Consider the following 12,820-nt stretch of genomic DNA (forward strand, 5'->3'; position numbering starts at 1 on the left):
CACACCAACAATGACCATAAACAACATTAGGTTATACAAATCAGTTGGATGATAACATTTGAGTTTGGACATTTGAGTTTTTTCAAATGTCTCTTCAATATAAAAGTTTTATAATTATTGAGCAGATCATGGCTTCATGTCAAATAACCTTCGGATGAAATGATGGACAAACATCATCATCAGCCCAGCGATGCCCCACAGTGCTTACCTTTTCTGGGTTCTTATTGTGTTTCATTTTTTAACATTTCATTTAGATTTCTGGAAATTACTTTTGTGTTCCAAAACGTTTCATTTTTATTTAATTTTTTTAGAATTTTGTTTAGTTTTCTAAAGTGTACTGTTTTTTTATTATTATTTATTTTGCTTTTAAATATTGTTGTTGTGATCTTTAACATGTTTTTGCGTTAACTGATTTTTTTTTTTTTTAGTGTGATTTGAACTTCAGGGGCTCCGTAACTTTGTGAAAGAAAAGAAATCCAGATGAAGGTATTTAACATTTTTGGCATTCCCAGACTATTCAAACTGTGTTCATAATCCTAAATGCACGTCTCTGTGTGCAGAAGTTAACCTGGTCACACAAATGAGTGGCTGAACAGCTAAAATAAATATGACTAAGCTCTGCTCTGCTGTGTATCACCTTCAGTAATTGACTCCTCATTTTGGCAGAAACCAGAATCTCCAGAATCTCATCTGGTTCTTTCTTGTGACTGAAAAGAAACAGCTTGCTTGGTTGACAATTGATACAAAGAACCTTTCCAATAGAAGTACAGCTGACGGCTCTCCAGGGAATGTGAAGCACACTGACGGTGTCACCCACTCACACACAGACACACACACTCACACTCCCACACAAACCACAACACCCTCTCAAATAAACGTGCCATGTACCAGGGATTCACGCAGCTTTACTTCCACTTAAGTGTACTGTATGCGATCTCTGAAGTCACTTGCACTGTAACCTTTATGTGCTTTTATGTTGCCTTTAGCATAAATTGCCTCCTGAATGTGTCTACCACTGACAATTTGGTTTGCTTGTAAATATTTTGAATAAGAAAAGACAAAACAAATGCTGGATAGCTTTTTTGACATACATACAGACAACAAAATAAGTCACTTACAAGAGTTCCTTTTACTCCCGTCTTTTGCATCAGATGAGGTGGACATCCCAGCAGGATGCGCTTTGTCCTCAGTGGATGACCAAAATGAAGAGATGGGATAGCAGACGGCACAGGGATAGTACACCGAAAAACTCCACTGATCACGACAGCACCCGCCCACCATGCATCCTCACACTGCCTCCCTGTCTGCACACATGCCCCTCAACACTAAAGATCCTCCATGAATTTCAGCACGCGCATTCTCATATAGATCACCCGTGCACTCGAGGGCTGAGTGCTCTCAAGAAACTGGCAGCTCGAAAACACACACATGCACATATGGATCGGCACTGCACCAGTTTCTGTTCCAGTGTGGGGATGGAGACGTGGGGTGGGGGAGAGGAGGGACGGTGATTGGAGCATACCACCGGCTGCTGCTGAAGGAGGGAGGAGGGGTCCGGACTCAGAGTGGAGGCGAGAGGATGAAGAGGAGAAAAAAACGAGGGAAGCGATGTGTTCAACAGCGCAGACGTGCATTTTTCTGGAACTCGTGATCACATTTAGCCCCAACCTCCTTACCCCAGTCGACATACTTTACACTGCTTCTTTATTTGTCTCAGGGGGAGAGGAAGCAGATTAATGAGGGAAATACAGCAAGAAGACGCAACAGAATGCAAGGTTAAGTTCTCTTCCTTCCATAAAAGCGGCCAAGTGAAGGCTTTAAAAGTGAAACATACTTGTGCACACACCCACTAGTCCTCTTTCACTGCCTGAGGGAGAGTGACATAATAATCCTCATTAGCATGATGCTGTGAAGAGCAGAATAAATCCACCTAGACTACGGCTCCCTCTTCTTTTTCTTCTGTCCCACTTCCCTCATTCAAGCTTATGTTGGAAATTCTCAAAGAATCATCTCAAAATCCACGCTTCTGCATAAACTAGGAGATTATTTCGATGTTGTGTTCACCAAAAACCAGATTTGAAGTGGCGGTTTGCAGCATCAATATGGTAAAACTAGAAAATATCTCATTCAAAAGGAAGACTCTGGAGATGGAGGTGAGTCAGTGTCAAGTAAGAAAAAAAAAAACACTGAGGCCAAAACCGCCACACAAACAGATGCTGATCCCAAAAATAAACCTAGCCTCCTTCTACTGTTATAACTATCAGTACCCTCAAGGTGGTCGCAAAGAAACGATAAAATACAGACATCAGTCGCAAAATAGTTATTGGATGCTGCTGTAGAGCAGAGATATAATGAGCACCGCAATTAACTGTTTATTACAACAGAGCTGATGAGGGCTTTAACTTGTTAATCTCTCAGAAAGGCCCCAGTACTGTGATGTTGTACAAAAAGACCGGTTATTTGATACTTTAATAAGAAATAATGAGTCAATTTGCATTAAATCTGCAGATTTTTTTCATTTTTAAACTTCTGTCTAAAATCTTCCTTTTCTGATACAATAAGTATTGTGATTGTTGTGTATTAAGCAAAATTACTGTTCTAATGATATATATTCACAGTAAACATCAAAATAAATCAATTGTAAAAAATCCAAACAAACTGCATTTTTGAGCACGACTTTGCAACATTTACTCACCACCCAAATGGTCATTATTTCAGGAGGATATTTTGAATCTGTCAGAACCTTATTTGTGTTAACCCTTGTGCTATCCTATGGGGTCAAGATGACCATTGATGTGTTCTCCCTACCATGACAAAGGTGGATAAAGGTGGACTGGATTTCATGTAATCCATGGACACCAGTGAAGATCACAAATCATTGAAGAGAAAGGGTCAGCGCACTGTCGTGTGGGGTCCAGATGACCCACTCCCAATGTTAACTTGCCTAGGATAGCACAAGGGTTAAGCTGTAGGCCACAGGTGAGCGGTGGAGCATCATGCAACCTTATTTCTTGTCTTCATGAAATGTTCACTCCATGAAATTCATAAGTGTGCCTACTCTGCTGCTCTGAAGAAACACCAGAACATTTTGCATTTATAAAATTGACTGTGTGGCGACGGGGGGTGGGGGGCAACCAGAAGATTGTGAGTGTGTGTGCGAGAGTGCATGAGTGGGACAGACCTGGGGGCCGGCTCACCGGGATCCTCTGGGGCTCTCCCTCCCCATCGCAGAGTGGGGAGGGCACTAGGGGGGGTATGGGAGGAGGGGTCCAAGAACATGGCGGGTGAGGAGGGTTGTGGAGGGTAGAGTAGTGGGGGGATGGAGCTGTGGTTGAACGGCGATCTCTGGGTTAATTGGGTCGGGTGCCGGGGCTGGCTAGCGGAGACGGGTTATCTATACAGGTGGCAGTAAACTGTACAATTGAGAGGTCTGTTGTGATGAATCCCCCCAAAAAAAGAACTAGGAGTCTACAGAAAAATTATGACTTAGCAAAGAGTCTGCTGAAAAACTGTTCTCTAGCCAGGAGTCTGCTAAAAATTGCGACCTAGCCAGGAGTCTGCTGAAAAATTATCACTTAGCAAGGAGTCTACTTAAACAAATTTACTTACTGAATTTGAAGATTCATTAACCCCCCTTGAAACAGTAAAATATGTCCAACACAAGAGGTTCTCAGCTCTGATCTGCTTGCTCAGCCTTAATACTTGTTTGACCAAGTACATTCTGACATGCAGAAAAGCAGCTTTTTCACGTCAGCTTTGCACCAATATGCAGCACATTACTAAAGTAAAGTGTCACACAACGGCGCTAAGCTGCTTTTCTCTGTGACATAATATCCTGATTTATGTTGATTGCGTAAACATTTTACTACTGTAAAGTGTTGCATATCAGTGCAAAGCTGCTTTTGTCTGTTTCAGAATCCGCTGGAATTATGTTAGTAGTGACGGTTGACGCATTATGGTTGATATATATCACTAGTAGTGATATATATCAAGGATATACAGTACAGACCAAAAGTTTGGACACATCATTCCCATTCAAGTTAATGGGAAGGATGTGTCCAAACTTTGGTCTGTACTGTAAATCATACAAAATCATTTCTCAACGAGTAGGATTCAAACAAATAATGTTGCTTCTGCTTCACAAAATAAGATTATGTTTTCATGCTGTAAGTACAAACTGTCTGCAACAAGTCTTGTCCAAGTGTCTAAGTGTTGTCTTTCATATGGTCATTAAAATTTTAAATTACACAGAACTGAGCATGTTATTAAGGCAAAAATAAAACCATAAACTGCTGGTTTAGACTAAGTGTAACTAACAGATTCCTGCAATTAGTTCAGGAATGACTTCCTGTTGTTTTCATCCTGGTTCTGCCAGTGTTCACAAAGGATTCATCTCCACCTCTGCTGCTTGTTTTGTTTCTACAAGCTGTCGCTGTTTTTTCCAGTGAAAAAAATCAATGTGCTTTATTCTTAAATTGCAAACAATAATCTCTTAAATTGCAAACAATGTTATTATTTACAATAATTTTTGTGAAGCGTTTACGACTGAGCTCCACACAACAATGCAAATATATACTTCGCTGCAAATACCTCGCTTACGTTTTAGCCAGTTTTTGCATCATGAAAGACTATTGTTAATCTTCTTTGCAGCTTCTTTATTTAATCCAAACATGTTAAAACAGCCAATAAAACATGACATTTAAAACATTGACTTTTAAGCACTGATCTAAGGACGTTTTAGATGCTGGATGTCGGATTATATAAGCAGTTAAGTACGCGCCACTGTCTAATGGAGCTCCAAAGTTTTAAGGTAACATTTTGGAAATGATCATTTCTGCATAAACCATACAAGGCTTTTGGTAATTGATAATTGAAATCAAAGGAGAACTTGGTATCTTTTCAAAAGTATAGTTTTGGACCTATAAAGCCACAAAGCAAAAGCTTCACCAAAATGCATCATCAAGCTTAAAAGATCCAGGCTTTTAGATAACAAAAAAGGAAACTAATCAACTTTAATTCATCATGAGGAAGTTCCAATTTATTCAGCCAAAACAGACCAAATATTAAAGTAGCACTGACTTTCAAGCTTTCCTTCTTCTGGTACTTCACTTCTTTTTTTATTACAACTACCTAAAATAACTTTTATGCTGAAGTCTATCTACATGCCTTCACTGATGAAGGCCAGCTCACATAGAAGTGAAAAGTTGTTGCCAGGCAACTCAGCACTTTGTTTCTTCCTCTTTCTCTCTTCTTCATAATCGCCACAGAATAAAGACACATTTCAAAATTGCCTGGCAGTCTCAATGCATGTAATTCTGTGTGAGGTTAAACAAAAAGGAATATCATTTAGACTGAAGGAAATGTGGCTGGAAGGTTGATAAAACATGGGCCATAGGGTACAATCACAACCACAAGTTTTAATCAGTTGGTACCTGTCTGGAAACATACCGCAACTGTCACAGCTTCATCAACATGTCAATAAATAATGCATTTAGAAACTCAGATTGAACGCAATGAACCAATTCAGAAAAGCCCTATGTAGAACATTTATAATATTTAATATTTTTTGTACTTTAAATTCGGTTTGTTTTTTTTGTTTCTCCCTTTTCTAACATTTCAAGTTTGTTTCCTCCTCAATGCACAGCAACACCGGTCATAAACATGCAGAAATGCTTTAAGCTAAAAATTTGTCAACAGCTTCAGGTGAAACTATTCCCCCTTTGGGAACTCTGCAAGCATATTTACCGTACATACAAACAGTTTAGCTGCAGGAATTGCAGAGCATTTACATGACAAAGGAATACATGGAAGCATCAGTTTACTGAGAGTGGGAGAAAAAAACTGCTACAGAAATGTAGGTAAGTCCTTCTGATTACGTCTAACATTCATTTATAACATTTTTCCAAAATCTTCAACCCAAAAATGTACATTCCTTGCACAAAGACTCCAGCATACAACTGCATTTATTTCACAAATAGAGATTACTGCACATTTTTGTTGGACACATAGAGTGTAGAAATATTTTCTTGTTACCTAATGTCTGTTTACTTTGCACAAAGCTCTATTAGCAATATAAACACAGAACTCAGACTGAACATTTGGACATTATGTTAGCGCACAATTATTGCTAATATTCCGTAAGAAGCTCATCTGCATACCTGAGCTTGTATTTTTATCTCTGAGGCCTTCCTTTTGATTATCAAGAATGTAAGATAAAAATTTAGCTTTATGTTTGTAGCTAAACACACTACAGATACCCTTTAGCTCTTTCTTTTATGTTAGTTTTAATTCCTATTATTGGTTGATGTTACAGATCATACTTGAGCTGTTTCGGGGGGAAAAACTGACTTTTAAGTTTTAAGTTAAAACAACTTGATTTAAAATCTCAAAACATTACATCTTTTAATTAATTTAGTTAAGTATAATTAATATAATTTTTACCCAGTTTAATGGTTGCAAAGATTCTGTTCTGAATATACAGTAAAGTCTCCCTTCTAACCCTCCCCATCTTACTGATCTTGGTCCATCTCTTCCCCTCCTGCGTTTAAAGAGCTCTGACCTCTCATCTTTTAGATCCACTGCTTAACAACTGCTGCAGGCGATGACCTGACCACAGCGACTGCTCTGGATGTCCTTTTGAATTTCTCCCATTTCATGCAACAGGGAGCCTCTTTGATGTGGACCTATGAAAGCAGCATTTCAAATGTGACTTGATTTTCTTTCCTTGCTCCCCTCTAAATGGTGCATCGTTTCAAAAGTGGCCCAGCAGCTGTCGTAGTAAATGGATCTTCTCTTTGTGACTCTCCGGTTTTGCAGGAAATGAACCAGATAGAGGAAAAGGCTTCTACCAATAAGAACAGCCTTTTATAGTAAAAAACCAAAGTAATCCATCTAAAGGAAAAGCTTCGTTTCACCTGCATGGACTTCAGTGTAAATTAACAACTGCTATCAATGCACTGACAGTATTCAGCTAATGTTGCAGCATTTTTTTTATTTTTTATTTAACCTTTATTTAACCAGGAAAGTCCCATTGAGATTAAAAACCTCTTTTACAAGGGAGTCCTGGCCAAGAGGCAGCAAAAAGTTACAAACACAGACAATAAATAAAATTACAATTTCAATTATAAAAAACAGTTACATTTAAAGGAGTTGACCTCAAGTGCTCTCAGTGTGGCTTTAAAATCATTTAAAAAGATAAGCATGTAGCAGGGCTTCGAGTGTTGGTCCCCAACAGGTCTACTTACTTCACGCTTGGATGAAATTCTTATTTAAGACAAAATTTACACCAAATCCAATTTAGGGTGTATTCAGACTGGGTAAACCGCTTGTTCCAGATCCAGTTCGCTTAATTTGGTCCAGATCGAGTCGCCCTTCCCGATTCGAGCCAAAACCACGTGAATAAAAATCTTTTGACTCATTGGTCAGGAATTACGAGGGCGGAGCAATGCAGCTAGAGACAGAAATGATGTAAGTCCTGCACTTTGCAGTCCTTCTCGGGATAGTTTATTGAGACTTTATATTTTGATGACCAATTTTAAATGCTTGTATGAACGTCAGGCTTAATACTTTTTACTGCTGCTTTGGTCCGGTGGATGCATGCTGCAGGGCGGCTACTGGGAAGAAGACGGCTAAGAAGGTCCACTGATAAGTGGCCACCAGTGTGTGAATGTATGTGTGACTGTGTGTGTGAGTGGGTGAATGGGTCTGTGACTGTAAAAGCGCTTTGTCCTTGTAGGTAGAAAAGCGCTACACAAGTATACGCCATTTACCATTTACCAGGTGTTTGTGTTTGTGACATATAGATTGTGAGGAAAACAGTGAGAAGCAATGTGTATCACGTCAAAAGTTGTTTTGATGAGTTGCTGTGTCTTATTGTAGTGGTGTGATGGCATTGTTGTGGAACAAAATTTATTGTACATTTCAATAAAGAAGCAATGCCATTACACCACAACGATGAGACACAACAACCCATTGAAATGTGCTGGGATGAATGCAGGTTCATTAAAACATTTTCAATGTGTGACACACTTCTCTCACTGTTCCCCCGACAATCTATATACAATAATCTACATAGCCGATGTCCCCTCATCACTGCAGTTCCTAGCATCCTCTGAGTTAATAGAGCGCACACGGCACGTCTCCTTTCCAGTAACCGTTTTGCAGCATGCCTCCACCGACCAAAGTAACAAGTAAAACGTTTTGTTTCCGACATTCAAAACTGGTAATTTGAAATATAAAGTTTTAATAAGTTAACAGTCCCGATAAGAATTGTAAAGCGCAGCTTGTCAGTCTTTCTCGCTGTTTTGATCCGTCCGTGTAGTTCCTGGCCAATGACAGAAGAGATCTTTAGTCACGTGGTTTTGTTTACATAACAGAAAGGTCCACTCGATGCCAGTCTGAATACTGACCAAAAACAAGGTTTGGCTCTCGATCTGGGGCCTGTTTCACAAAGGAGGTTAAGTGTAAACTCTGAGTTCATAAACCCGGAAATCAGGGAAACCCTGGGTTTTCCGTTTCAGAATCGGAGGTTTGTCAAACCAGAGAAAGCAGAGTAAGTCAAACCCGTTTCTGAAAGAGAGTTAACTTTTACTCGGAGTCAGTATCCATGGTTACTTATGCTGTGAACCTAACCTGGTCGGGAGCAGGTTTTATTCTCCAAACTCGAAGTTTTTGCCGGTCCCCTCCCCTTTTTAAAGACGAAGCACTATATTTGGCTTCAACCTTAATTGCCCACATTTCCGTCACGCGATCTAAGTGACAAGAATGGCTTGTCCTTTTTTGGAGGACCCAATAGATGAGGAGGCTGCATTAATTCGTAGAGAATTACATTTACGTCGTACGAGGATTTTGAGACCTAGACTCGATGTTTTGTCATTTCCCCATACGTTTTTGTTTGAGCGTTACCGTTTTTCGTTGCAGTCAATTACATATACAAAATGAAAACAACATTAGGTCTTGCTATGTAGATGTTTCATATGTCAAATATTGTCAACAAAGCCTACATCCATGACATGCTCACATTTGACCTGATTGAATTATGTTTTTATACTTCATTTTTAGCTGCTGCCATGTTTCTTTTAATTCCTGCAGGATTGCATCTACATGAAAATGAAATCAGGGACATTGAATTAGATTAATGTAACAATTACTTTTTGGAAACACAATTTTCTAGCACTGCTTACTTTCTTAATCCCATATAAACCTATACCACTTGATCAATACAGGGGTAGTGTTGCAGCGTGTGTGTGCTGAGCGGGGTGCAATCCACGAGAGACAAGGGGAGGGGCGATTGCAGGTGCAGATGGGGGGGGGGGGGGGTGAGCACGGATGAGGAGGACGGAGAAGGTGTCATTCCCAGAATAACTGTTTTGGAGTCATTCTTATTCCACTCTGGAGGTTGAGGGTTTCCAACGGGAAGTGAACCCCGAAGGAGAATTCCCTTCAGCCCTGAAGGAAATCTCCCCTGCGCTTTTGACCACGCACGGTCGGAAAGACGAGAGAAAAGAAGGAAGTCTTTGCGCAGCGAAAGGTTCAACAGTAGACAAAAGTTCACTTTTAAAAACACAATTGCATGTATTAATATTAAAATGACCAACGTTTGCTAGAGGGGAAGGTTAACAAAAAAGTCCTCTAAACATTACCGACGTTAAATGCATTTTCCCCCAGATTGGTTCTGTACACTATGCAGCATTTCATGCATTTACACCAGGAATAACACTTCAAAAGAACACCTAAATATCACCATTTTTTATTTCACACCTTACGCTATTTAAAAAGTTATTACAGTCAATATTTATAACAATGATTTAAATGCAAACTTAGGCATTAACTTGAGCAGCTATGTTTTCCCACGCTAACTGTCTCTGTTTTGCAGATGCAGCGGTGTTGCTTTTCTTCTGGAATATGTTCTCATATTCACTGCAACTCTGCAGCAGCACGTCAAGTTCAGCTGGCGAAAAATACGCAGACCTCTTTGTTTTCACGGTTGCCATGGTGACTCGTGATATCTGCGCTCCATTGATAATGGCTTCTTATAGACGCGGTGCGCACGCTCACCTCCGAATCAGTCCACTCAGAGTTGATTGATCTAACGCGGATCAGCTGCTCTGAAACTGAAAACTCAGAGTTGTCAATCTCTCGATTGACCAACTCAGAGTTCAGGTTTGACCTCAGAGTTGGTTGAACCTCCTTTGTGAAACAGGCCCCTGGAACGAAGAATTTTCCCAGTCTGAATACACTCTCAAAAGAGAACCTGTGAGCAAACAGAAAACTGATCTGCGAGGGAATCGTCTATCCTAATACTCGCTTGAATTCACAATTACAGTGCATATTTTCATATAAGTTTAAATGATATCACTGCAAAAGCACAGGTTGAAGACCCACTCTGATGAAAATTGTGTTTTTAACATGTTCTTTTGGCATTTTTCTGATGAAGGACTTAAAGAAAAATTAAGTTCAAAATTGCATTTCGGAGTATTTCTTTATTGTGAATCGAGAACAAAGAAAAACTATTTGAGAAAGATAGTGAGTGAAATGATATGAAGGATCCAAAAAGGATGTACAAATAAAAATAATTATTGTTTCTTAAGTTTTTGCAGTTAGAATGCCACTTCTATAGATTGTGGGGACAAAAAATATTGCTGAACAATATCTTTAGAATTTAAAAAGATGACAGAATACATTTCTTTGTCTTTATTGAAAAATAAATACACGTCATCTCATAACGCTCGTGTTCATACTGAGAAAATGCTTCAGTGATCTGTCACTGCACAACGGTGTGTGTGGATGATCCAAAATAAACTAAAAAAGTTATTAACTTCTTGATGCCTATTGATGCAGATATGCATCAACGCATTTTGGCTGCAAAATTACCTTAATTTTGTCGGGGCGACAGTGGCTCAGGTGGGTGAGCGGGTCGTCCAATGACCAAAGGGTTGGCAGTTCATTCCCCACTCCCACCAGCCAAAAATGTCGTTGTGTCCTTGGGCAAGACACTTCACCCTCCTTGCCTCCAGTGTGGCTCCACTGGTGTGTGATTGTGTATGAATGATCCCGGTGATGGTCAGAGGGGCCGTAGGCACGAAATGGCAGCCACGCCTCTGTCAGTCTGCCCCAGGGCAGCTGGGGCTACAACCATAGCTTACCGTCACCAAGTATGAATGAGGAGTGAATGAATAATGGACACAATGTAAGCGCTTTGAGTGTCTTGAAAAGCGCAGATAAATCCAATCCATTATTATTATTAATTTAGCATCTACAATAAATCAAAAACAGTATTGATTTTTTTGTCATAACTGATAATAAATTCAGGCATCAAGGGGTTAAAGAAGAGAAATTTAAAATTGATTAAAACCATAAATGACAGCCTCAGATTAAATAAAACTATGAGTCTGAAAGGTTTAGAGGAAAATCTTGACAGAGGATGCCGATAGCAAGAACATCACCATGAGAGGCGGAGGCCAAATGCAAAATAGAGCACTTGATTGGCCGTCCCTGTTGCAGTTGTGACATACATCAGTGTCATTGAGGCTTTGTTGCCAGTGGCGCCGAGGAGAAAGGGTTAGACAATGGCAGGCTTGGTAGCATCTAATCTAAAATGTTGGTCCACAGCTGTTCCTCCATAATCAGACTTTTGGATCCATCATGTCATTAGCTTATTTTATTCGGGACCTGGAGGGTCAGACTTAAATCCACCAAGTTTTAACGCTTTATAGGCAGAAAACATTACATGCATCAGAGCTGTTTGTCTGTTTCATAGCTGAAAAGATTTAAATGTTTTTAAAAAGGATCAATCCAATCAACAGGATGCAAGATCTGACAAAGATCTGACATTCAGTGTTACATAAGATGCTTGCTGTTATTCTTGGATTCCACACCATGTCACGTTCGCTCAGTGTTTTCATCCCATCATTCAGATTCATGCTCAATAAGAGCAGCAGAGAGCAAAGCAGGAAGTTAATATTTGTACTTCATGAAAAACTGATATTTAAAACAAGCGCAGAGCTTTTAGACAGGAGTTTTTTATTGGTTTTCATTTATTTGTGCATTCAGATATGTTTAGCAAAGATTTTAGAGAAGCAGAAAAACATGACAGTTCATGAGAGATTTATTGGTTGATTTTGTGATTGCACAATGTCATATTTATCTCTTTAATTTTTTATTTTTTTTCCGGTTCTGGGTTACAGCACAGACGCGTGTGGCTCACGGCAGCTCTGCAACTATCTTCAAGCGACTTACAAGTTGATTTTCTCCAACAAAAAAAGAGAGCTGGCCATGGCCCCTAAGAAAAACCAAGCAACAGGTGACTACGAAGACCTTAAAAAGACTCTTGATGATATCCAAGCTGCGTTGTATCCTTTCATGGAGCAAGTGACCGCACTTCACTTGCACCAAAAATGGATTCTTGATTTTTCCTAATAAAACATAATTTGAACATATTTTGAACTTTTGATACTTGATCGATTTTTGCTATAAAGATTTCTGAATCAGTGTTACGTCTATTTTACTGATATAGTATTATTTTAATCATTTGCATGATTTTTACAATTAATATAATCTGTATATGTTTTAGATAACTGATCTGCATTTGCCATGTTGATTTCTAAAATAGTTATTTTTTATATAATATTTTAAGTAATTCATCTTTGTCATGTGCTTTATTGATACCTAAGGATTCTTAATTCTGTCTAACAAAAGTAATGAACCGGAAAATGATCAATCATGTAATAAAATGGTCATGGTAGAACAGGGGTGGGATTATATAAATTCGCTCCCTTTCAATCAATATTTAATTTAATGTCTAATTATCCTAAGTTTGACT

General features: G+C 39.2%; 1 protein-coding gene across 2 annotated transcripts in view; it reads right to left on the bottom strand.

The window, feature by feature from the left end:
- Positions 1-1,477, bottom strand: part of dtnbp1b (dystrobrevin binding protein 1b) — a 31,211-nt gene extending 29,734 nt beyond the window's left edge. The window contains exon 1 of one of the 2 annotated variants that reach the window (XM_004074383.5): positions 1,119-1,477. In XM_004074383.5, coding sequence (XP_004074431.1) covers positions 1,119-1,281 — 163 coding nt within the window. In that variant the 5' untranslated portion in view covers positions 1,282-1,477. The remainder of the gene's footprint in view (positions 1-1,118) is intronic. The other variant, XM_011481294.4, reaches the window with a different exon arrangement.
- Positions 1,478-12,820: the final 11,343 nt, after the last annotated feature.

This window comes from Oryzias latipes, chromosome 11 (assembly GCF_053564925.1).
Source record: "Oryzias latipes strain Hd-rR chromosome 11, Olatipes_Hd-rR_3.1".
Lineage (NCBI taxonomy): Eukaryota > Metazoa > Chordata > Actinopteri > Beloniformes > Adrianichthyidae > Oryzias > Oryzias latipes.